The sequence below is a fragment of the Fopius arisanus genome, unplaced genomic scaffold (genome assembly GCF_000806365.1).
Source record: "Fopius arisanus strain USDA-PBARC FA_bdor unplaced genomic scaffold, ASM80636v1 scaffold00076, whole genome shotgun sequence".
Classification (NCBI taxonomy): Eukaryota; Metazoa; Arthropoda; class Insecta; order Hymenoptera; family Braconidae; genus Fopius; species Fopius arisanus.
In genome coordinates, this window is record NW_011887815.1 from 368,653 (window position 1) to 395,287 (window position 26,635).

Sequence of the window (26,635 nt, forward strand, 5' to 3'; positions counted from 1 at the left end):
TATTTCAGTGGTTCGTTGTGGATGCACCTGTACATAAAGTCAAAGCAATTTCATTTTGTTGTATTATATTTCTGTAAAGCTGTGAACTCAAATCCGATCCCACATCTACTGATTCGATCCTGGAACGATGGTCGTAACTGACAAAACTTATATTCCTTCTGATGAGGAGTTGACAGTTCAAGAGCTCAATATTTCATATCCAGTTCTGCAAGCAGCTTCTTTCTATGTTGGAAAGGCCTGTGAATATCACAATAACGTAAGTATGCAGTATTCATTTAAATTAATCAAATACATGATGAAGTTGATTTTAATAAAATAAAATCATATAAAAACCTAGGGATTGATTTGAATTCATTGACAGAGGAATCTCTAATTTTCATATTACGTAAGATTCACTGGCAAAACATAACCTTTAGGATAAACTTCAAAATTATCAGAGGTTTCCGTGCTTGATAATCAGCGAAGATGGAATAAATATTGATGACATCATGCACCGAAAGATCTCATAGAAAAATAGCCAAACTATTTATCCCTCACATTCTATTCAATTTTTCTTTCAATACTAGATGTAATGTTTTTATTTTTATTCCGTTCTGTATGACCTTTCGGCCTTTTACATGTGGTACCCTCATTCTCTAGATTTTATGTTATGTTATGTCTTATCAGAATTTTATTTGTGTTTGGTGTGGATTTGTCTTGAAAAGTTTGTCATTTCATCCTACAGACTTGTAGCACTAAGATTAGAATTTAATAAACTTTTGTTTTTCATACGAAACATTCTCTTGGGATTTTTACTATATTGAAATAGAACTAGATGACGGAGTTTCTCATCAGCTAAGTGTAATCCGGAAAATAGGAAGGAATTCACCACGATTTGATTATGCATATAAATCATATGTAGCCGACTGTCAATGAAGGACTGTCAATGATGACAGTTAATTAACGACATGGTTTTGGAAATTTCAGGAATTTATGCTATGTCGTCGTGAAGAACAGAATCCAGTCAAATGCGTGAACGAGGGAAAAGCTGTTACTGCATGTGCTCTACAATTTTTCCAGAAGTTGAAGAAGAACTGTCGTGCTGAATTCGAACAGTACTACAATTGTCTTGACAAATCTAGTGGAGAATCGGCATTTGCACCGTGAGTATTGAATTTACAATATTGTAAGAGTAACACAATAACACAATTTATTGTTAGTAATACCAGCCAAAGTTGAGGGAATCTCGCATTTTTTTTGCGGACGTGATCTGAATTTGTAGTTATGAATACATGTGGTTCAGTACTTCCTTTCATTCAACTTAATCAAAGAGTGACCTGAAAAATTTTACTGCTTAGCATTATTGAGTATGAAAAGAAATTTCTATTAATTTCGTGATTGTTTAAAAAATCAAAGAACATTACTTGTTTCAACATTTAACAATCTATGAAGTATGTTTTTCGAAACTTACCACTTTCGTCAACGAATCTATTCATCTCCACGATTCTAATAATTCTTCCTGGCGTTTAAGCTATTTTGGGCGAAATTTCCAAAATATTTTTGTAGCTCTGAATGATTGTGGTTCATCTCGAGATTTACTATGATTGAAATTGATGAAAAAAAAACAACAAAAGCCACGTAGCGAAACTGCGGAATATCATCGCTTATCTGCATTTTTTTTCATTTTATTGCGCTGCTCATTTTGGAAAATTTATTCTCCAAAGTGACAAAGTTACACAATGAGAGATCAGTTACACAATCAAAAAATTTTTTCTAAAGTAAAAAGCGAATATAAATATAGGATATAGCAAAATCCATCGTAGAACTCCTTTTATTTGGTAAATGGTATATTGTGTACCAAGGGCGTAGTTGATAAGATGGATTTTTTTTTATCGACAAGATAATATTCATAAATTCGATAGAAATTATATCATCGCTTATCTGCATTCGATGCAGTTCGATAGAAAGTATTGATTCAGGAAATTATTTGTGTACATTTCAGTACCAAAGTGGTAACGCGTGTCTAGTCGATTTTTTCTGCCTCATCAGAAACTGAATTATCCCACTAATGAGTGATTTTAGGAGAAACCACTTTCTCTTCATTAATATGAAGAGAAAAGGTATCTACATATATATATATATACAAAAAACTAAAAAAATGGACAACGAATTCAATTAAATAAACAAAGCTAATAAAACAGTGAAAAAAAGAGACTAATTGTAATACAATCTGTTGTATTGTATTAGGATCTAGATGATCCGCATCACTGTGGAACCTATATAAGATTTTCGGAGACGATAAAGGAAGAAAGAGATCCATAGTAAAAGGATTGGAACTGTTTCCATGTTTTCACAATCAGATACAATAATGAATATTTGAATATTTCCCTCGGTCGGATCTCGGCCAATCAGAGCGCAGTATTTGAGGTCGTCAAAGAGTTTTATTTCGGAAATTTCTTAAAAATTTCCGACGGAAATTCATTAGTAGATTTTCAAATGTCTCATCTTTCGACGCATTTCACGTGCAATATTTAATTTGACAGTTTGAGAGAAAAAAGGGCTATGTAACACATAATTTCAACATGAATCGCTTCGGAGTGGTTTCCCTGAAAGGAATTAATGAATCCATAAGTGAAAATGTGCCAATAAACACAGTGAAATCGAAGGAATGCGTTTGGCGACAGTTCTCAAATTTCTGTGGACAGAGAGGATATTCATTAGAACAAGCTACGTCAAAAGAGACTATTACTGATGCTTCCAGTGTTCCTCACTTTCTAACACTTCTACAGCAAGTATTTTGGATGACAAATGGATGGAGAGCAATGACAACCTCAAATACTGCATCCTGCTTGACCGAAATCCGACTCGAGAAATATTCCGTTAAATACCACTCGTGCTCCAAAATTCATCGGATATTTTCCTCAAGCTGCCCTGCATAGGAACGAGGGTGTAAAATTTTGCAGAAAAGCCTTTTTAGCCTGCAAAATTTGACACCATCGTTCCTAGGCAACGCAGCTATCGGAAAATATCCGATAATTTTGGAGCACTAGTGGTATTACTACTGAAAATTCTGAAAATCTAGATTATGAGAAATGGGCGTCTCACTGGGAAGATCGTCAGCCAGATGATCGTCGAGAAAACCGGAGTCGTCTGAGTTTGGAATTAGTGTGTGTTTGCTGATGCTAGGACACGGCTGCTTTACCCTTTTGCGAGGTATCTGATCAGAGATGGATTTGGAATAATGCTCGCGTTTATGCGTGAGGTTTTGGTGAGTCGCATCTGCTTGATCTGATATCGAGGCAGTCACCAATGGCGTCGAAAGTTTTGGCCGTTTTTTCTTTTAAATAAGTTACATCACCTTCAGCAACCTTGTCACTTCTCCAGCCTCCGTGTTGTCTGATTACGTCTATATTTGCTCCACTATCAGATAATAATGTGGAAGAGGTTCTGCGGAAGCAGTAACCTGTGTACTTGTCTATATTTGATAATTTGAGAAAAGATCATGCGATGACTTTTATCATTTTGAAAAATTTGGTTTCCCCAATCGATTTTTTTTTTTTTTTATTTATTACTTTATAGTGATGAACCCATCTCAGGGGTTATTTACACTTTGAGAAGTAATACATTTCTCATTTGTTACATTTTTTCTTCTTAGTTTCTAATTTAGATTTGTATTTGGCAGTCGTTTAGATACTTGCATATTTCCTCTATGTACCGAAAATCTGTCGCATCTAGAAATTTTTTCGTCGTATATGGCCTAGGAAATTCTTTTTTAATTAGTCTATCTACCAGTTTGTTTCTTTGTTGATCGTACCTGGGGCAGTGCCATAAGATGTGGTCAAAAGTTTGGCTCTCTGCGCCACACGAACAACTGGGATCATTGGAGATTCCCACTCGAGCCAAGGAGGCTGCAAGATGGTAATGGTTAGCTCTGACGCGGTTGACAGTGACGATACATTCTCTGGAGAGCTTGCACTTTCCATACCATGGTCTTGCAGACTCCTTGTAGAAAAGTTCGAAGTATTCTGCACCTTTCTTCTTCCCTATTTCAACAATTTTGTTGCTTGTCTCTGTTCGTTCTTCTCTTTTAAAAAGTGCTCGGAAATCCGTAAAAGGTACTCTAAATTCATTGCTGGAGTCATCTTCCGCCTCCCCCGCCAGCTTGTCGGCTTCCTCATTTCCCTCTATGCCGCAATGCGAGGGGATCCAGATAATTGAGATTTCTGATGGGGGATTAGATTCTTTGGTTATTTCAATAAATAGTTGCCTGATTTCGGTAATAAATGGATTTGTTTTAACTGCCAATTTACCGCTATTGAGTTCTTGGCAGGCACTCAAAGAGTCCGTCAGAATTGCGTATTTATGGCCTGGATTTTCCTTTACAAATTTTAACGCGAGTGTGAGTGCAATGCATTCGGCAGTGTAGCTTGATGAATACCGATTTAAGGTTGTGGAGATACGTGTGTTCAACTCAGGGCAGACGCACGCAGCTCCAACATAATTATTGTTTCTATTTTTACTTCCGTCAGTGAAAACTCGGTAATAATCCTGATGAAATCTCTGAAGCTCCTCATTAACAACTCGATTAGTTTCTTTTACCTCTTGCGCCGATCGTCCCAAGTTGTCGTTCAGGACGATGGGTACAATGTAGGCATCAAATGAGTGAGTGAATATGTGGTAATTTGAGTCGATGTACAGTGATTCTTTTAGAGGGAGTACCTCGCAGATACATTTAATCATTACTTTGTCTCTGGTACGATAAGAGTAAGAACTAATTTCGAACAATTTGCGAATGTTTTGCGCTATCTGCGATTGTTGATTCGAGAGCGCTTTTAATACATATGTTTTGCAGAGAAAATTGGCTCTATCCTGAATATACGTGAGTTTTGATTCTCCGACGAGGACGTTGGTGGGGGTTGAGCACCTGTACCCGAGCGCTAATCGAATAGCAGAGTATTGGATTTTCTCAAGTTTATCTCTCATGAATTTTGTATTAGGGAGATATATAAATATTCCATAATCAATGACTGATTGGATGAAACTTTTATATAGAATAATAAGGGTGGAGGGGTCCGAGCCCCACCATGTTCGTCGGAGAAACTTTACGATATTGAGAGCCCTCAGTGTTTTTTGCTGGACTTTACTTACTTGATATTTAAAGTTGAGTTCACAGTCAAAATCAATTCCCAGAAATTTTGCTACTGGGCTAGGTCTAATTTCTACATTATCGATGGTGATTTTGACTTCTTCGAATTTTAATTTTGTTTTAGTGATTTGTAACACAGTAGTTTTGTTTGGAGCAAGTTCTAAGCCTAGTTTATTCAGGTTTCTCGATATTTGCGCAATGGAGTTCTCAAGGGTCTTTACTTCTAGAACAGTTCCTTTGTATGAGCAATATAACGCGATATCATCGGCAAACATAGAACATTTAATATCTTGATCGATATTTCTCATTACATTTCGCGTGTAGATGGTGTATAGCAATGGAGACAATACACCTCCTTGAGGAACTCCTTTGCGAACGGTCAGTATTTTATCATCAATCGACTTAGCGTGAATAAATCTTTCGTGTATGAGGTGTTTAATGAATCGAAGGGCATTCATCGGGCACTGTATATCTACTAAGTTTTCAATCATTATATCGGGGTTGACATTGTCGAATGCCCCTTGGACATCTAGAAATGCTGCGATTGTTTCTTTGTTTTCTTTCAAATTAAATTCCGCGTTAAGATAGAAGTTACTCAGGTTGTCAATACATGAAAGTCCTGGACGAAAACCTGATTGATAATTGGGGATTATATCTTTCGATTCACACCACCATTGGAGTCTATTTTTCACCATAGTTTCGAAAGTTTTTGCCACACATGAAGTCAAGGCTATCGGTCTGACGTCTTGATTATTTGGTTTCGGGATAAAATGTACGAAAGAGTGTTTCCACTCATCAGGGAAGTCCCCCGTTGCGTACATCTCGTTAAATATGTCTAAGAGAACGAGGTGGAGTTTGATAGGCATTCTTTTTAATAACTGATAGGTTATTCCATCTAGACCTGGGGAGGAATCGTCTTTTTTGTTTTTGAGGGCAAAATTGAATTCAGTGAATTCAAAGGGGCGATCGAGGAGGGAGTAGGGCACTTGGGGGAGGGGGGATTCAGAATCTGAGGTGGAGGAAGCTGGTGCAATTTTGTTCAGAGACTTATCTATTGATTTCGTAATGATTTCGGGGTCCCGAGGGTTGTCTGGTTTGATTTTAACCCATGCATTTTTCAAAACTTTAGTCGTTCTCCAGACATATTTCCCGTTTTTCCTAAAGTCAATGCCTTCTGCAAAATTAATAAAACAGGATTTTTTTTTTCGTTTGAATGTTTTAATAGCAGATGCAACTGCTCGCTTATAACTAAACAGATCAGCTTCTTTTTTGGTGAATTGCCACTTCAGATAGGTAGCCCTCCTTAGTCTCGCGGCCTTCGCGCATTGCTCGTCCCACCACATCACTGGGTTTTTATGAAATCTGGGGGGTACAGTTTTTCTCACAGGAGTACATTGTTTGACAGTTTGTGTTATATGTTTTATAAATGAAGAATATTTTTGAGACGGTTCTAGGTCAAGGAAGCATGGGTCTAGGTATTGGGGAAATAATTCTTCAAGGAGATCCACCAACTTCTCCCAGTCTGTATTCACCGATGTGATTTTCAAAGAACGTTTGTGATAAATAGTACGTTCTGTTGTAAAGCTTATAAATATCGGGTAGTGGTCCGATCCCCACGTTTCATCATAGCGTTCACTGTCACTATATCCGCGATATCAGGAGTAGAAAACACTAAATCCAAGTTAGAGAGCTTATTTCTATAGATGTCCAAGTGTGTGTTGGTTGTGGGGTTGTGTAGGAATAAGTTTTCGGTCTGTATAGATTCAAGTAACTTTTCACCATTGATGTCACTTTTTGCACAATTCCACGACTGGTGATGCGCGTTAAAGTCTCCTACTAGCACTGATCGTGGAAATTTCCTCGTAATTGATGTAATTTTCTGCCAATATTCCAGTTGGAGAGTTGCCCCAGGTGTTCGGTAGCATGCAATGATGGTTATTGGATCTGAGACATTAACTATTTGTATTGCAGCAATTTGTACATCGGGGTGTATGACTGGACCCGTGGCAATGGTTTTGATTCTGATGTGGTTTTTGTAAATGAAGGCAATACCTCCAGAGTTGACTTGTTTGTCTTCTCGGTGCGTTTGACAACCGGGAAATTTCAGTGGACGAGTGTCCTGTGGATCAATCTTGGTTTCTACGCAGACGATAATATCGTTGTCTCGTGACGCTAGGAGAACATCCAGGTAGTGTTTTCGGAGGCCACGAACATTCCAGAACATTGTTTTGATACCGGTCGTTCTTATTTCCATTTTATTATTTATTTGGTTGTCTGGCTGCTGGAGGAGCCAGTATCAGTCTCAGAATCATTTTCAAGTCGATTCGCCAATTTCGTAACTGCAATCTTTATTGTGAGGTCATCAATGTGTATTCCAATATATCGAAGGAAGAGTATAAGATCGTTCATTTGGTCACTAAATTCTGCCTTGATTTTACTGGTTTCTCGATCGCTTTGCCATGTTAGCAACATTTCAACGAATTGTTCATAATTGACACACCATTCCCTGCCTGCTACTTGAAGGTGTGCCCGAAGACGTGGTGTTTTAGCATGAATTAAGTCTTTAGTGAATTGGGTCCTCTTTTGTCCTTTAGTTTCCGAGTTGGATCGTCTCCTGCTATTTGAGGGTTTAGGGGTGGCAAAACCTTCGGCGTCTGTCTCGCTAGCCCTGCCGTTGGTGCTCGAGGTATGTGGTTCTCTTACAGTGCCATTTTTCCTCGTTCGTTTCAGCGCCTTATCATCCTCGGAGTTTTCCGCCTCGGGTCCAGAAGTTTTGTCTGAAGTACGGGAGCGTTTGATGGAAACAGGTTCAGATTCCATATGCATTTCTTGTGCTGTTTCCCTGGTTTTCGGGAATTCTGGAAATTCAACGTTGTTCAGTACGGCAGGAGTGGTCAAATCTGGTTCGGTCACGTCGGTGTTTTCTTCCATGCAGTCCTCATAGTTTTCCGTCGGATTCTGCTCTGTGTTAGCCGTGCTCTGAGAGGGGCCCATCGTCTGGATTTGCGGACATTTGTTGCGGAAGTGTCCGGCTTCTTTGCAGTGGAAGCAGACCGGGCTTTCCGTGGATGGGTAGCAAGAATAGTCAAAGTTATTCCAGTTAATTTTGATGACCTTGGGTAACTTTGTCTCATCCCCAGGGTTAATGGAGACTTGACGACGGAAACTCTTGACGTGCTCATATCCAGGGATTTTGGACTCTGCTCCTATGTATGTTATCGGTGAGACAGTCTTGACGCCATACTCAGTAAGTTTTTCCTCTAGTATGTAGTGGGAAAGGAAAGAGTGTACGCTGGAAATAATAAGGCGCTTAGACTGCGAAACCAGTGGTCTGATTCTCAAACGGTTCCCATTAATCGATAATTCTGTTTGGGTTAATATCAAGTTGTCAGCTGTATCGGGAGAATCAACGTAGATACAAACTTGGCCTCCCTTGAGACGTGAAATTGAAAAGACTTTCGCTCGTCCCATATAATCACCGATACATGTCATAAACTGATCGACAGGAATACCTTGTATGGGATTAATTAGAATGGCTCGTTTGTTGTCAGGGTGGGCGTCGCCTGCCAGCCGCTGAGAGTACAAACCTCCTTGCCTCTTCGATTGCCTATGGTCTGTGTTTCCTTGGGACACCACTGTCATTCCGCCAGTGGGTGCTGCCATTGTATTTGATATGATTTTTCCCTTCTATTTGTGATTCAAAGGGTTTCTCAATATATTCCACGAGTGGAAAAGAGGGGAGAAGTGCACTTCTCCCCTCCTCTCAATGACGCCTGTTACAATTTAATTCAATTTCATAGAATGTACATTTGTCCAGAATTACAATTTTCCGAATGCCGTGAACGCACAGATAAACACGATTAACACTGTCACGGAGTGCAAATACTAAACACTTCTTCCTCGTTCGACAGTCAGTAATCGAATCTCCCCAATCGATTGATTGGTGCATTTTGTTGATATTAAAAAAAAAAAAAACTATTTGTGATAATCGATGTAGGTCTCAAAACCATGTATTTTTTCACGGTGTTGTAATACTCATCGGCTACTACGAAACCACGAGCGAAGTTTGTCTTGTCTGCTACCACATCAGTCGAGAATCGAGACCTAGTGTCATGGAAGTGATCAATTTAAGGCCCGGATGGACTCTCTGGAAAAGATAATTTACTCCGAAATTGGGACTTCTAATTACTCCGTCAATTAATCGTTTTTTCCGATAATTGTTAGCTAGCGGCCTAGTTGTTGACAACCGCTAGAACGCTACCTAACAATTATTGAAAAAAATGATTAATTGCCAAAGTAATTAGGAATCCGAATTTCGGAGTAAATTATGTTTTCTAGATAATCCACCCGAGCCTTAAAGCCGAATATATTCGTAGGTCCATCGGGCTCCATATACGCCAAGAATTAAGGCGACCTATAATTAAAGCAAAAATTCAAAATCACTCCAATGTAATCTCAATTAGTTAATGTTTTTGTATTTTTGATAAGTTTGCTTACGTTTACGTGGAGATATTTCTCGTCATTGGCTGTGCTGAGCAATGTATCGACTTCTCCATGAGTGAAAAAATTCGGTTTCTTCACCTTTAAACCGCTGTTTTCTTTCTTCACAAAAGCCCTGAGTCTTAAATATGCATTTAGCTTGATATCGTGTTTGAGATTCATAATTTTGTTTAACATAGGCCAACGAAACCAGAGAGTTGATGGTTTGAGAATGCTGGATAACTTTTTAAAGTACAAAGAATTGGTTGTATGGCCCTTTCTCCGCGTGGGGAACTGCTCGTAGCAGTATTTATATCTTTGTGCTGATTTTTCGGATAACAAGGTTTCTGTAATTGCTTCTGCTCACCTCTTAAATTCGGCATCCACTTCATCTTTCGTCATATCAGTACATTCACTCCTCTCACTCGCCTCACTGTCCATTGAATAATACTCGTGCGTTATATGTATTACATGCGAGTGGGTTGTTTAGCTGCTACGGATGTACTGACTAAAAGGGGTGGCGGAAAAAATATCCCCGGAAAAAATATCCCGGAAAAAATATCCCCGGAAAAAATATCCTCGGAAAAAATATCCCCGGAAAAAATATCCCCCAATCATACATTTCATTTCTGTCACCCTTTTTTTTATGTACATATTTTTCCAGAGGTGGGGGGGCGTAGATGAGAGATGGGGTCCTGGGGCGAAGCCCCGGTGGGGGGCCTGAGGGGGGGGGCGGAGCCCCCTCCCACTCCCCACATACCACATTAAATGAAAATTTGAGAAAAGGAAAAAAGATTTTTTTTTCATGGGGAATCGAACCCTTAACCCTTTTATATGTCATAATAAATAAAGAAATTTTTTTCTAAAATGCATTTTGTAAATTATTAAAATTAGGATTTTTAAATATTTATTATTAAGAATTAAATATTAGAATTTTTCTTGGCGATAATTTTTCCGGGGATATTTTTTCCGGGGATATTTTTTCCGGGATTTTTTTTCCGGGATATTTTTTCCGGGGATGTTTTTTCAGGGATGCGACTAAAAGTTACTGGTGCGGTCGTACCAAGCACCACAGTCAGTCTGTTTACATCGAGTTTTTGGCCTTAACACAACTTAACTATAGAAACGCTCCGGAATTTTTATAATATCATATATTGAGTATCGCCAACTCAACAAAATTTAAGTTAATTTAATACTTCAGTGTAAACAGGCCCTCTGTGGAGCATGTCACGCTAGCATCAACACACGGAACGATAATAAATGTTAATTTCTTGCACACAGAAATGGGAGCATTTGGTGGAACGTCGGAAAATAAAATTTTACCATTTTGCTTCTCAAGGGAGGAAAATAAGTTCCTAGGGCAGAAAGCGACTTCCTAGGGAGAATAGTACCTACTTTCTCGCCTCTTACCAGGGAGCAAAGTACGAACTTTCATTGCCGGGGTGTGAAAAAAAAATTCTCTTCCGAAAAATTACCCTCGACGAATTAAAAGTTTGAAAATACATATGGAGAAGAAAAAAACAGGACAATCGAAATTTCGTTCAACAAAAATTACATTTATATCAGAGGATGTCTTTGGGCTTGTCGTTAGCGTACTGACATAACTAATTCCAATGACTCAGCGTACTGACGCTATGAAAACTTATGAAAAATTTTCCATAGCCTCTGTACGCTGAATTAGCACAGTTAGTTATAAGTTAGCTAAAAGGAATTGCGAATTTGGATTTGAATTTTCCAAAATGTATCTTCAGGATTCCTTACTGACTGACCTTCTACGGGTCGGAGTGTTTCATGCGCTAGCCTCAATCATACATACATAAATTCCTGTTTTGAAAAAATGATGTTCTTTTTTCAGATGTCGTAAAACCCAAGCTGTTTTAGACAAATGTGTTCTGGAGAAATTGAACGTAGAGCGCCCTCCCTATGGGTACTTCTGTGAAGTCAAAATACACGACTCGAAGAGGCCCAAGCCGGTTGACGTACTTCCTGAGTACGAGGACAGAATTCCCAAATTACCTGAAGACGCACCAAAACCACCGGCGAGGTTCAGCGGCAGATGGATGTGGATGAGTTAAACGAGGAATTACTGCATAAACTTTTGTTCTTTAAAGATTATTAGTCATCTTATGTAACATTGATGTACATTCTCTTGTATAACCCAGAAATCGTCTCTGTTTCTACAGCTCGTTATCCTCTGGATAACGATGAGTGGTTCATTCAAGTGATTCTCAGATATGAATAAAATTGTTAAATTAGTTATTTTTTTTCAAGATATTTTATTTATTCCAACTAATTCAAGGGAAATTAGCCAAGCAGAGGATCTTAAAGATCATGGTTTGAAAAACGACGAGATCTACTGCCCACTCCGTGCACCGAATTCGAATTTGGTGGTTCGAGTTGACCAATGAGGAATTACTCCTACGCGTTTCGATCGCTTGGGTACAGTTATCCCAAAATCGAATGACAGGCGGGCGGTAAATTATTGAAATGTAAAGTAACCGAGTGAAGGAAATGGGCGCATGACCATCCGGGAGACATGGCGAAAGTCTGATTTGAATGATACAAAATCCGTAGTTGAGGAATCGGGAATTTAACAAAGATGGAAAAGTTTGTTCGTGCGAATGAACAATATTGAGAAAATATGTTTGTTATTCCATCCCATCATTTGGATATAAGGGGAACAATAAAAGTTAGATGCGGCAAGCTCGTTGAACGATATCCGCAGAGATTATCTCTTTGCCCCAATCAAAATTTATTAGGTTCACGAAAAATTCTGGGTCGTATTGAGCAGTCGTGATCGTACTTTCGATTTGATAAATTCGTAGTATCGAAATATTTGGCAATTCTTTTTCTATGCTCCTACTTATAATCGGCTGAATGCACTCCAAGGTAATTAAATGCTCACTATAATAATAATCAAAAGATTGTTAACTATTAGACTTTGAACGACCGATCTGCGATAAATTTTTACTTAAGTATGTGAGTTTTGGGAATCATTAGGATGAAATATAAAGTCAATTGAAACCAATTGAAACCCTTCCAGTATTCGGACCGGCAATCGACCCCCCGAACTCGACAGAACAGGCGTTCATAGGTTTCAGTATTCATTCAATACTTCGTTCTTGAGTTATCCACTTGACATATAGTTCATCCGAATGATTTCCAAAACCTAGAAACTTGAGTAGAAATTTACGGCAGATCCGTGCGGAACATCTTCTATTTAACCATTTTTTATTATTATTATACTAATCATATTTTATCCGATTTTACTTGAAAATGATTCACAATGTCATAGATAGATTTTTTTCCTACGCGTCCTTTTGTTTTTATAAAATTCTGGAATGTTTTCAATGACTCTTCCGAAATTGAGTATTATGAGGAGAGCCGGTGGCAAAACAGACACCTTAAGAAAAAAAAACAATTTTTTCTCGAGAAAATATGCTTGAGCATTTTCAAATCTCTCGGAATATAATCATAAGAAGGGGCATACTCTGTCACTGAGAATATTTTGTAAATATAATATAAACGGACACCCTTTCAATTCATTTGAATATTCAGTAGATTTAGAATATTCATCAGATTTCGTAATTCAGCATATATCTCCTATTTGAGAATTTTAATTTGTGGCGGCTCAATTTTCATTTATCCGAGCGCGATCTATATAGCCGCGTATAACTCCTATAGTACTTCATTAATTACATAAGCCCTTAATTTTGAGTTATTTTCATGATTCAAACAAAAAAAAATATGGAAATTAAAAAATTAAAAAGTGGGCATAGTTAAAAAAATTCCACGGTGTCCGTTTTTCCCTGAATGTCTGTTTTGCACCCATCTCCTCTATATTGTATTATAACTGCATTGTCTTTAATTCGAAATTTTTGAAAAAGAAACCATTAGGATAATGAACAAAAAATGGATATTTAATAGAACATAATTGAGTGTTTGTCACAAAAGAATTTTCGAAAAAAACCAATAAAATGATGGAAACTTTCGAAAACGGGAGGAGCAAAAGAAAGTGTGCAAACAGTGATAGGATCAGAGTACATACATTTTCCTTTCGAGTTTTTTTCTAAAAATTGTTTCGCGTAAGTGTGACGATGAAAGACTTATTTACGCCGCTTTTTTTCATTATAAAAGAAATGGTATCCGATTTTGGCTTTGTTTTCATTCAATTGGCAATAATTCCTTTATTTCTAGTCGGATAGGGATAATTTATAGATCGATTTAAAGCCCGTTAAATGTATTTCAGCATAATATACTGAATATTCGGTTTGATCATGTGGTTTTTGAATGATTTGTTGTTTGAAGTTAAATTTGATAGTTTTTCAATTATGGGAGTTCTTCTGTTTCATTGGTCGTAATCAACTTATTTTTTTCTAGATTGGAATGAGTTATATGCCATTTTGAAACCCCTGGAGCATGCTTTGAGGTGCGCTATTCAATATTGAGTAGTATTACATAGTCCGTGAATAATTCATCGTGAAAGGCAAAATTTGGTCTGTCATTTTTATCTGTTTTTTTTTGTCTGTCATTTTTTGGCAAATGTTCCAATGGAGATAAGCCATATAATATTTTGAAGAGCTCTGAAAGAGCTTTCTAACGATATACATGTAGAAAGTCGATTCTGTCCATTTGATATCTATAAGTGTTTGAATGTATATTTTCGAATGTAACACCTTCGATTTATGGACGAATTCAATGTACGATAATTCTTTAAGTTTTCTATGGATTACAATTATTCGAATACTCATTCGGAGCCCTTAAAATAGGCTTGAAGACGATACTCTTGTTATTGGATTTGGTTCTGTGAATGATGTGTCATAAATTCATCCTCACTGACCTCATTGGTTGCATTACTTCCGCATACTTCATTTCAGAAAGAAGAAATTAATTATTTAGAATACACAGGAGTGAATTATTATATTACGGGTTTGGAATAGATTTGGAGAAAATGGAAATAATCATTGAAATATTGACATCATGCAACCGTGCTTGGGCGCGCGACGCGCGCCTCCGTTCCTATAGTTCATGAAAAAATCTCAGCTATTGTGTTTTGATCGAATTTTTTCTATTTATTTGAAATAATCAAAAAATTGATCTGACTCTTATTAGTTTCGATAGTTTCATGTTTATACATATTTTCGAGGTTCCAATTCCTTATGAAAACACATAGCTCACACCTTTCTGCAATTCAATTTAAGAATAAAATATCGACTTGTTGAAATTTCCCGCATAAATTCACTTCAAAAGGTACGTATGACAGAAGACACGCATGCGCATCACTCAATTGCCGTATCAGGGTGACGACGTCACACCAGGATATCAAATTCTGAATAAAAACATGATAATAAGTCTTGAGAAAATAATGTGAATCATGAAAAAACTCGGTATGATTTATTGAATCCATTGAATAATTTTTATCTTTTTAAATATTGATCGAGACAGAGAATAGATAGACTAATGAGATTTTGAACTTTGTAAAATTGCCTTAGCCAATGCGTTACCTCAATTACAATATCTTAAATTCAATTTAGACTGTATATTCATGCCAACCAATGTCAGATTAGTATGAGTAGAATTTCAGAAAATATTCATGAACAATTTCGGCCATTTCCAGTCGTTTGTAGGCCGAGGCCCTTTTTATCAGTCAATCATCTTTGGCTCATCAGCTGATGGGCTCCCCCCTTTAGTAGTTTCATCAAACCTCACTAGGGGGTGAAAAATTGGTTTCGGTGTCGCGAAATAGAATTTTCCATCCACTCTCACCCCGAAAGTTTTTCCGATCCCTTCTGGAAATGCAATAAATAAATGAAGGAATGAACATCTCACATAATACACTAATCAGTGAAAGTTGTGTATTACTCAGTGACAGTGAAATAGTGAATTCGTTCGGGGACTTATATTATGAGCATTCAACTGGAAACCAAAGGTGCGTTATGTTTATCTTCAAAGTAATGTACGTGACAACAATTTAAGCTGCAGAAAAACAAAATCTTAAGAACATTTATATCAATATTGGTCGGTAAATATAAGCCAATCGAAATTGGGCTTTTATTCGTTTTTTTAGGATAAGACTCGACTGGTGAACATGGAAGAGTTTTTCATTTGCCTTGATTTTTCTTTTCTATTATTACGTAATTACTGTTTCTTTCCGACTATCTGGAATAATTCTGGAAAGATTGGTCAATCGATTGAGAAAGGTTTTTCGCATTGATGACAAGAATAGTTGGTTTTTATGAGAAAAGAGGAAAGATTCAGTGAGAGTATGTGACAGGAGACTTTTGAGGTTAAGATCAATTAGTGATTCGTTTATACTGCCTAATATGCTTTCATTCTTCTTGAAACTGTTTAGAATGATTAGAAAGTATAAGAATGAGGAATTTTATCACATAGGGACTCCTTTGATTTGTTGATGATTCAGTATTCTTCGCGCCGATTTAACCATAAGGTCGTACACACACTACTTAATTTTGAAGTAATCTAAAAAGAAGATATTGGATAAATACTTACGACAAAGATTGCCTATTTCACGCTTTCGATGATTGTGTAACTCATATAGATTATTGACAATCATTTCCAAGGATAGTTTTTGGAGTTCACTTATTAAGCCTACCAAATATTTGTTGATTACCCCCCATTGGATTTTACTTAAAATTAAAAAAATAATGGACTTTTGTCTATAATGGAATGTTTTTAGGGACATTAAAATGGATTTTCTATCCATTACAAAAGATATTGCTGAAGAGATGAAACTAAAACGCAACAGAAACTGAAAAAAAACAAATAAAATAGGAACGAAAAAATCGAAACATGGTTGATTACAGTTTTTAAGATTATTTTCGTAGTGCTTATACCTGGGATCGGACCCTATGATATTGTTTAGTTGAGAGTGGGACTAACATAGAAAAATGCATGCCTAGCCAATAATTGTTCCTTCACTCGAAAAATAGTATTTTTCTAACGTAGGGAAGAAAAATTAAGGAGCATGAGCTACGTACCAAATTTGCAGGCGAGCCGAAGAGGAAGGTGGTAAGCACTTTGATAAGGGTTTGTTGTTTCACCTTTCGCCTTTAGAATACCATTTTTTTCGCCACAACGGAAAATATAATTATAGAGAACATATATTTTTTATTTTATATTTCCAAAGTCTAAGAGTTTAGGTTTATTCGATTTGACTGGAAAGAACCTTCTATTGTAACCTTTTGAATTTTTCAACAAATAAAAATGATTTTCATCATGGGAGGGTACAGGAAAGTGAAATAACGCTCACTGGCGTTAGTTACTTCAAGTACTAGGGCCATCAAAGTGCGCGTCGTGCCCGGAGATGGACGTTTATATCAAATCGAATCGAAACTCTCGAAAGTTGAAGTCTAGTAAAGTTCAATCTATCAAACCAATCCCTCACTGTTCATTTATTGGTCACAGCTTATAATCATTTCCATCCATACTTCATCTTTCATTGGCGCGCATATACTCTACTGTAGACAACATTTTCTTTCATTGGTGTGTATATATTGCCCTGTATATGAAATTTTCTCATGGAGCATATACATGTAGCGTTATTTATCTGAATTTACTTCAAGACAAGATTTTTCAAAGTATGTAATCTACTATAGAACAATCGCTGAGCGTGACGCTGGTCTTTCTTCTGGTTCCCACGCTATTGTCATTCTTTAATGAACCCCATATATTCTATATTAATTCGGAAGCCTATTAAATAAGCTTTAGATTGACACCTGAATCAGTCTATTCTGATATTTTTTTCTTAAGTTATGACACCTTTAGGCACAAATTGTATTTTCGTGTTTTACTTGAAAATTCAACTTTGGCTGGATTTCTCTGTCTTTTTAACTCAGATTAAAAAAAACTCATATAAAATTCCAAAGAGGATCATTAATTCTTTAAATTGCCCCTTGTTGGATATGATTCGGTTGAATTTTCATGAGCTCCTTGAACATTGCTTTACTTCTGAATGCAATGCTACCCTCTAAAATTTGGAGTTTTCATCGATTATCTGATCTTTGGACTCGACTAATGTGAATGAATCTCAATGAGATCCTCAAAATGATGCTTTTTTGCCTCAGTCTATTCACTCGGTGAATGGTTACCGGTGATGATGTGCTGAATTTCGCATGTCACAAATTTGAAATTTGTTATTTTTTCAATGTTGTATCCCGATTAGATACAATATAGATATATTTAGATATATTTAGATATATTTGATTATAGTTCTCTGACTCACTTACCAGTTGAAATATTATATCAGCCGTAGAGGAGATTGAAAAAACTTTGAATTGCGTGCAGAGTCCTTCAATTTGAGCCATTTTTCACAACGTTATGGGCTTTTAATTTTAATTATCTTTCACTGGATCTTTCCATTCTTTCGAGTCATTAAAAACATCTATATAAAATTTTGCAACCTGTCCTTCGTTCTTTAAATTGTCGAAATTATTGAATATTGTTTTCCTTCTGAACGTTATTTCACGCTTCAAATTTCGAAGTTTGCATCGATTATGGGACCTTTGAACTCAACTAAGGTGCTTTTATCGTCCATCATTTTTAAAAGTTTTTAAAAATGATTCAAATATCAATTTTATGTAGCCTGACGGGCGCGCGTCGTTCCTACCGGATAAAAAATTCAATGAATTTTTGCTGCAGAAGTTCGGGAAAAATTACTGTGCTCATCGGGAATGGGGGTGCAAAGCACACGGACGAGAAAAAGTCATGCTCTTAATCTTAATTTTTACCAAGCGCGATAAAAAAAGTTATGTCCGTAATCTTAATTTTTACCAAGGGAGATACAGGAAAACTGTATCACTGTGGAAGAAAAATTATTGTGCTCGTGTCATAACATTTCTTTATTGACTGAGCAAAAATTTAGTAGATCCATATCAATTTGTCCATCGTGACAAGAAGAAAGTCCTTATCGACCGAATAAAAAATATGCCTTTCCGCCCGAATTTTTAAATTGACCGTTGAGGATAATTCTTTACCTGTGAAACAAAATCATTGAATAATTAATTGTATCAATGGAGAGGAAGGAAGGGAAATTGACACCAAAAGACATACTATTTTTTGAGAAAGTACAATTTATTCAATTTTTTTGATAACCACTTCTTAATTATAAATTTTGCCACATAGACTCATTTAACCTCCAGTGAATGATTTTCGATTAAAAAAATGAAAAATTGCTGAGATTTCAATGGGAGAAAACAACAGATGTAGATGAGTATTACGACACGCAGAGACACAGTGAGAATGCAAATATACCATATATATAAAACAAACTAAAAATCAAATAAAAAAACGAAAAAAAAACCAAACCGACGTGCAATTGGATGTACCTTATCATTTTCCAATTAAAAACGAACTGAATTCAATAGTTACCCAATTTGAATTGATTCTTCTCATAAACTAGCACTTTTGTATTTCACAAAATAGTTGTAACGCGTGTAAGAAGTAAAAGTCTAAGAGGTTTGACGCTATATTTCAAACACTTCACTTCAAGTAAAATATCCTCAATAAATATATACTTGTAAGACATAGAATTGGTTAACAAAGTATGGTTAAGTTAAATGCAAACAGAATAATATATTGAACTCAGATAATCTTCTTTGTTTTCTACTGTTCGTTAACGTCCAGAAGTAATTGGTGGGTATCGGCAATTGTTTTATCCTAAACCAGAGCATGTCGTGGATATTCATAGGGAGTACAGTGAAGATCTCGTAGCAGCAAACAGGCGTGTGGCAATTTTCACAGTACTGGCTCATATTATCTCGATCATTCTTTCTTTGAGTTTGCAGTAATGCTTCTTAACCTCAGACCTTTTACTGTGCTGCATAGGAAAATTTGCTAATGAAAATTTCAAAAAATCTTAAATTTTCTGTAAATAAGCATGGTGTACTCAGGAATTGTTCTCAGCCTTATCAGTCAATTTTTCGATAAAAATATTTTGCACTTCGATTCCCATGCCCAGCACAGTAATTTTTTGGGTTTTTTTTCCCAGTGCAGTACCTCAAAAGTTCAGTCTGATTGACTTATAAGTAATAGTAATCAGGGAATTTCATGTAAATGTCTTGTGGTTAAATATTCTCAGGTGTTTCTATGAAATTTTCGGACTAACTTTTTAACAGATTGACACATTGGTACGCGCGCGTTTGGAGTCTCCTACATGAACAATTCGGACAAAGACTAAAAATAGGATAAAGTTGAGTGAAACGCTCCGCTATATTGATATCAATTTCAGATAGCTTACAAATTACAGAAGCTATCGTTTTATGAGTAAAGGTATAAGCAAATTTCCTGAAATGTCACTTGCACTCATGTAATAGTCGCTAGCGCGTCATATTGATGACCGACAAACTGCTGGCACATGCCAAAAATGCAACCGGCTTAGTTTACGGTCACCTCTCGCATTCAAATTCTGGCGCCATGAAATCGGGCATACTTTCCAAATCCTAAAACTTGAAATTTAGAACCCAAACCTGAATGAACTGTTTCTCAATCGCGGGATGGTAAATAATATAACATAAATAATATAACACAATTTAAAGATGCACAGAGAAGTGATCACCATGTCGAATCAATATATGATTATAGTTCGCCAGTGGCTTTATATATTTGTGGATATCCGCATGGGAAGAGCCCATTTCTCGGTTTTAGTTTTTGAGATAGCCGCAGTTTTTACATTTTGGTCCAGTTTCTTCTATTTTTTTAATGAATTCTGGACAAAGCTTAGGGTGTTCCGTATCGAATCCGGCAAATTTTGTGATTCTATCTTCATTAGAATTACTATTATCGTTCAGTTGAAAAAAAAAATTGAAAAAGGCCCACTTTGTCATGTGGGCGTAGAACTTGAGAATTTATGTGTTTCATGTGGGCTTATTGCATGATAAGATCCATTGATGGATACACATGGATGAGTAATAAATGTTAGTGAATTTCAATTGTAGTGTACATGACTATTGAAAAGAGCAATCAATGTTCTTTTTTCAAACGAAATGAATAAGAGTTCGAGTAAGTAGCTGCCGTATTTTGGGTTTCTCGGTATTTGATAGATTTTAAAGTTCATGTAAGTAGAGTTTACCAATCGTTAATTATTGAACCATTGCATAGTTGAGATCTGGGGTACATATGTACTGTTGTGACCCCAAAAATGGGCCATACACTGGACCAAGTCATAGAAATGGGCTAACCTTTTCAAGCCAATCGGTATATCATCTCTAGGCCGATAATTGGCCAAGAGTAAAAGTGTTGAGGATTGGCGCTTTAATGTTTGACCGATATCTGGTCAATTGTATATGCACCAAATATTGGTACATCAAAGCTAGGTCAACACTTAGCCAATAGAAGGGTCATTAAACATTGGTGCTGCAATATTGGGGCAATACGTGGCCAATGATGAACACACCAACCATTGGCGATTCAATATTCCGGCAAGAATTTTTCAGGGGTAGGAGTGCCAATTATTGGTGTTTCACTGTTACGTCAATATCCGACCAACTTATATGAACCAAGTACTGGAGCTCCAACTCCAGATGCGGACGTTCACATTTTAGGTCTGTCGGGATGGGATGATTTAATCGTGTGGAATTGCAAAAACCCCATCGCAACAGCCCGAGTAATATTTTGCTGTATTGAGTTTCTCATTCATGGTGTCACCTTGTATCTCTCGCGAAGCATTAGCATGAAATTCACTTTATGTATAACGTGCAGGAAAACATTTTATGCACATAAAACTTTTAACAGTAAAAGAATACAAATGTACAAATGTAAGAAAGAATTTTAACCAAGTCTACTGCGTGAAAAATCTTTTCATAATCCTACTCTCTTTTTCAGGAATGTTTGAACTTGGACGGAGTGGAATTCTCCAACGGAACCTGTGGATCTCAAACTTTGAATATCATTTTTAAATGATAAACTGGAGATAAACTAGAATAGAATTCAAGAATCATGTCTCAAGTGGATGTTCCCCTTGTTTTACCTTCGATTAACAACAACAACTTTAATAATAACAATAATAATATAAATAATAATAACATAAACAATAATAATAATAATATTAATATTAACAATAATAACAACAACAACAACAACAACAATAATAATAATAATAATAATAATAATAATAATAACCAAAACGGGGGAACGGATAATAATCACAGCTTGGCAGGAGCCATTGCGCCAGGATTGATAAATCGAGCACGCAATAATAACAATCAAAATGCACTCTATCACATGAGAGACAGGCTATTCCACGCGCTTTTCATCAAAGCCGCGCTGGGATACGCTAAAACATTTCCAAAGCCCGTCAGGAGGTTTATAGAATTTGTAGTTTTGTTAAAGGTGAGTTTTATTTGTTGAAGTTTTTTAAATTTTTTACCTTACCTTAATCTTTGGAAAAATGGAGTGAAAAATGCTATAGTTTTTCCAAGAAATTGGATTGTTATTTTAAAATTCCATGAATGTTATCGACTGCCTACGAAAATTCTGTTGAAAAATGGAAACATTGCCAATTTGGCCAAAACTAATAATAATTTAAGGATGGTCGGCCCTCTTTTAGCCACAATCATCGGTTTTTTGAGCTTTGTGACAAATTGTTGATCGAATTGACCCGAAAAAATACATGATTCTTGCATTTTATTATTATTCCACAACTTGCAAAGTTTGACGAGTGTGCAATAATTTTCGTGCGTTTTTTCTAAAGTTTCATGCATTTTTTTTTTCAATTAAAAAAAAACAGGAAAATTATTGTGCGATCATTATAGTTTGGGAGTTATTGAATGATGAGGAAATGCGAATCCGGTATACTTCTTCGCGTCAATCGGATCAACAATTTGTCAGAAAACAGAAAAACCACTAATTCGAGCTAAAGGCGGAACATCCTTAACTATATTGGGCTCCATTTTCACCATTTATCACTTTTGTTTTTGTATATTTCCGGTAAACTATCAAATTAAATGACGAACCAAATATGCTGTTCATGTAATTTCATTACGATTTAATAACTTATGTAGTTTTCACACTGTGTCGTTCAATGGAATAAAAATAGTAATATATTTCAAGTCGTTAAGATAAATAGCTGACTGTTAATCTACAAAACGGTGATAAATGGTCTTACAAAACATCTTTAAGTAATTGCGAAGGATAATTAATAATTTGCTTGATGTTTCTTAGGCAACTTAGATTTTTCCGTTCTCATTCTAGATTTAAGGTGTCCTGAAAAAAAAAATCAAATGTGTTATTCTAATCTATTCATTAAATTTGATATTTTCAATTATGTGTTCATATGGTTTCTATCACACGTAGAAGTTTCTGTTTTCACAGTAGTATTAATAATCACGAATGAAAATATTTGGTATAAAGATTAGCGGATTCTATTAGATTTTATTGTTAAAATCCACAATAATGCTGATTTCATCTAAAAAATCAGTATCATTTAATATTTTTATACAAATTCATCCATATTCAGATATCCCGTGTAAATATTCGCGGACATCAATATTACATGTTTTAAATAATTCTAGCTATATCTAAGTTTAGGGCGCAGGCGAAGTAGGTGGAGAAGGGTAATCGGTGATGTTAAAAACAACACTGTTAAACTTTACAAAATATTTATCTCGGTGGGCTTGAACCACGTCAAATCCATAATTAGCGTATTAACACTGTGTTGAGTTACAGGTTTTTTGATGGACAGTACATAAAGAATGTTGAGTTTTCTTGCGGTTGTTCATCGGAGACGTAGCTTGTAAATCACCGACCGACGCGGAGAGGTTCTAATGCTCTCTTTAAAATTGAATCTCCTTGTAAAATTCACTACTCATTGCATCATTACTGATTCACGACTGAGATTTTCCATTGAGCGTCCCTTCCGCGTTTTCCCATTGACCGTTGATCCGAGGTGTCACGACAATAATCGGAATAATCCGAATATCGATCGAGCCCAATAAGAACTACAAAAAAGGTGATATGATATTTTTCCGAATGCTGAGATAGGGAACAAAACATTGCCACTAGTCGCTTTGTTGTTTACACACGCTTTATTGCTAAACAAACGCAAGATTACTTATATGAAATTGTTAAATGCCCTGGATGAGTTGATGCCAAATTTAAAATCAATCTGTCTACTCTATTGTTCAAATACGTGAATGCTACTTCCACTTAGTGCATTTGGAAAATAATTCAAGAATTTCGTTTGTCGGTACGTTACATCAGCGATATTCACTTCAAAACATCCATCAAAATGTTAAGTGCACTCGTATTAGTCCAAGAATTAGAAGCAATGATGTATAATAATAATCTAAATACCGTGAAGATATATGGTTCAGTGATATAATAATGCAAATAACGTTCTAGTTTTTTAATAAAACTAAACTTGTCCACACATGTATACCCTTTCGGGCTTTTACATTTCCCATCCCCAGTTCCCCCTGTACCGCAATTACGCCGAGGGCCGAAGGGAAAACCTGATGGGAAAAAACCTTGGCCATGTACAGTCGTCTCTTTCGAGACTACCGCTCGTACGATGAAACCTGTGCAAGTTAGAGCGAATTCTATCTCTAAAAAAACCCCTGGCATTTCCCCGACTGGGAATCGAACCCACGAATCTCATGTGCCAACCTCCTACGCTCTAACCGCACGGCCACCGCACGTCGGTTTCTAGTTTTTAATATATTTCCGGATTAAAGTTTCATTATTGTTTTTTGTGTATTTTCATTATATGAACTGATGAGACGAAAAAAATTGAAAAAGATGACAAGGATGCAAATGGCATCGGGTAAAATTGCATAGGATAGAAAACAAAATCGGATTAAATGTCTTCAGCCAGAAAGGAAGGATAAAAACTAATTGGACGAAATATCCTAGAATAAAAAAGATGGAGGATGAATTGTCCTACCACCATTGTCCCAGCAACTCCGGAAGTCCTCATCGTCACATTATCTCCATATTTTAGGCGATGGATTCGCACTACTCCAATCTGCAAGCCCCCTTCCTTCATCCTCATCCACTCCTCCTTAATGTAATCTAACATGATGTCAAAAAACGTAGGACTAGCACGGCAACCTACTACGGCAACTAGCTAGCACCCTGTCTCAGTTCCGCGGTTACGCATTATCAGTTATTTCAATATCAGTAATTATGAAACAGTATTAAGAAATTTCTCAATTATATGGATAATATGAGAATACGCGAAATGGCGCAGATAATCCAAAACATGTAATGTGGAATTAGATAATGTTAATGTTGAAATATAAATGAACTCGAAAATTCGTGGATGATGCCCACGTATATTCGTCATAAAGTAGATCACTAGGGTGCAGCGTCAGCACTTCGCTTGGATGTCTGCCGGAACAATACATTACTCGCCCAACCATTACTGTCGGTTAACTTTTATTCTTTTTTTTTCAAAATTTGCTAACAACTTACACAATTTTTCAATACAATTAACTGCAAACGAATGTACTTTTCTACCCAATTCCTTACCTGTATCTATAAAGTTTTTTCTTTTTGTAACTATGATACTTATTGGCTGAAAAATGAATTCATCTTTGCCCAAATTGCCAATTCTTTACAAAATACAGACGAATCATCATAACCACAACCATGATTTTTCATTTATTTTCAGGCAATAATGGCATTTTTTGTCATGGCATACATACATATAGTATTCTCTCGAGCACCGACGAATTGTTTGGAGCACGTGAGAGACGAATGGCCTAGAGATGGAATTTTGAGAGTCGAAATTTTGAGAAACGCTGGCGAAGACTATAGCATAGAAAAAAGTTACGCGAAAGAGGAGAAATTGCGGCAAGAAAAAGGAGACGATTTGACCAGTGTGCTGGGCATATTAGCTAGAGATGGGTGAGTTCTATATCTATTGCTACGATTGCGAAGTTTGAAGAAACATTTGGGTTAGAAATGTAGTTCCCGCCACGCAGTATTGTTAAGATCAACTATAAGATCTTTTGATAAATATCTAATATAGCCCCACCACCTCCGATTTCAATTATGTTTAGTAAGATTTACACGCTTATCAGAAAATCACGACTCTAGCTGTCAGATCAATTACTGGAATTCATTCAGTGACCCGAATAATTTGAGATTTTGTTGGAGCCAAAATAGAAATTTACTGTTTTCACGAATAACAGCTCATTATATTTTTCATCTCAATTAGGACTTTTCCCATGGGTTATTTATAAGTGATATATTTTCATTCAATTAAATTCTTCCAATTTCTCTGTTTTTGCTTCAGATTTATAAATATTGAACCATCAGCTGTAGATGAGGAACGCGTCATTGCGGAGAACGATAATGGTCGGCAAAATTTTTCATTTGTGGGGGAATCCGTTCAAGAATCTACTTTCGCTGAAACCCTACCAAGTTCAAATGTGGAAATGACTAATGCGAGCACGAGTCGACCATTACCTACGAACTTGTGGGATAATTTGATTACCGATTCATCAGATGTAAGTATGACGTAGAATGAAATATAAAGTCAACGACATTGTGTGGATTGACCTTTAATCGTATACGCACTTCAAGTTCTATGGGAACACATAAACAGTGACGTAGTCTCAGAGCCAAAATGATTGCAATGTTTTATACACTCTTGAGATAACTATTAAGCTGAGATAGGTTACTTAAAACTTCTCTTCTGCTTCATTTTATCCTTACTATGAAAGTAGAAACACAAAAATAAAGTTCGCCCGAGTGGAAATATTTCGAAACGCGTCAACTCGACCCACCAAATTCAAATTCGGCGCATGGAGTGCGTAGTAGGTCTCGTTGATTATTATACGGAACACGTGTCTCAGACGTCTTGTCCAGGCTGCAATTCTTTTAATTTCAATTTCCGTATCTTTTACGGCACATGAAATAATAATAATAATACATCTTTTTCTCTGGTGTTACATCCTGTGTGTTACACGTCCTTCTTCTAATCCTTTCTTAAACCAGGTAATAAACTATAGATAATCGTCGCAAACTTGTTACTGATATTCTAAATATAGGGATATTCTCACGAGGTTGGCA

The 26,635-nt window shown here is 36.3% G+C and overlaps 2 protein-coding genes across 3 annotated transcripts in view; both read left to right on the top strand.

The window, feature by feature from the left end:
• Positions 1 to 11,863, top strand: ND-19 (NADH dehydrogenase [ubiquinone] 1 alpha subcomplex subunit 8). Its single transcript, XM_011310515.1, has 3 exons — positions 1 to 256; positions 967 to 1,142; positions 11,460 to 11,863. Exons 1-3 carry the CDS (start codon positions 128 to 130, stop codon positions 11,677 to 11,679), a joined length of 525 nt encoding a protein of 174 aa, XP_011308817.1. The 5' UTR covers positions 1 to 127; the 3' UTR covers positions 11,680 to 11,863.
• Positions 11,864 to 15,305: 3,442 nt separating this feature from the next.
• Positions 15,306 to 26,635, top strand: part of LOC105269916 (membralin) — an 88,456-nt gene continuing 77,126 nt past the window's right edge. The window contains exons 1-4 of one of the 2 annotated variants that reach the window (XM_011310518.1): positions 15,306 to 15,533; positions 21,443 to 21,949; positions 25,230 to 25,465; positions 25,857 to 26,070. In XM_011310518.1, coding sequence (XP_011308820.1) covers positions 21,557 to 21,949; positions 25,230 to 25,465; positions 25,857 to 26,070 — 843 coding nt within the window. In that variant the 5' untranslated portion in view covers positions 15,306 to 15,533; positions 21,443 to 21,556. The remainder of the gene's footprint in view (positions 15,534 to 21,442; positions 21,950 to 25,229; positions 25,466 to 25,856; positions 26,071 to 26,635) is intronic. The other variant, XM_011310519.1, reaches the window with a different exon arrangement.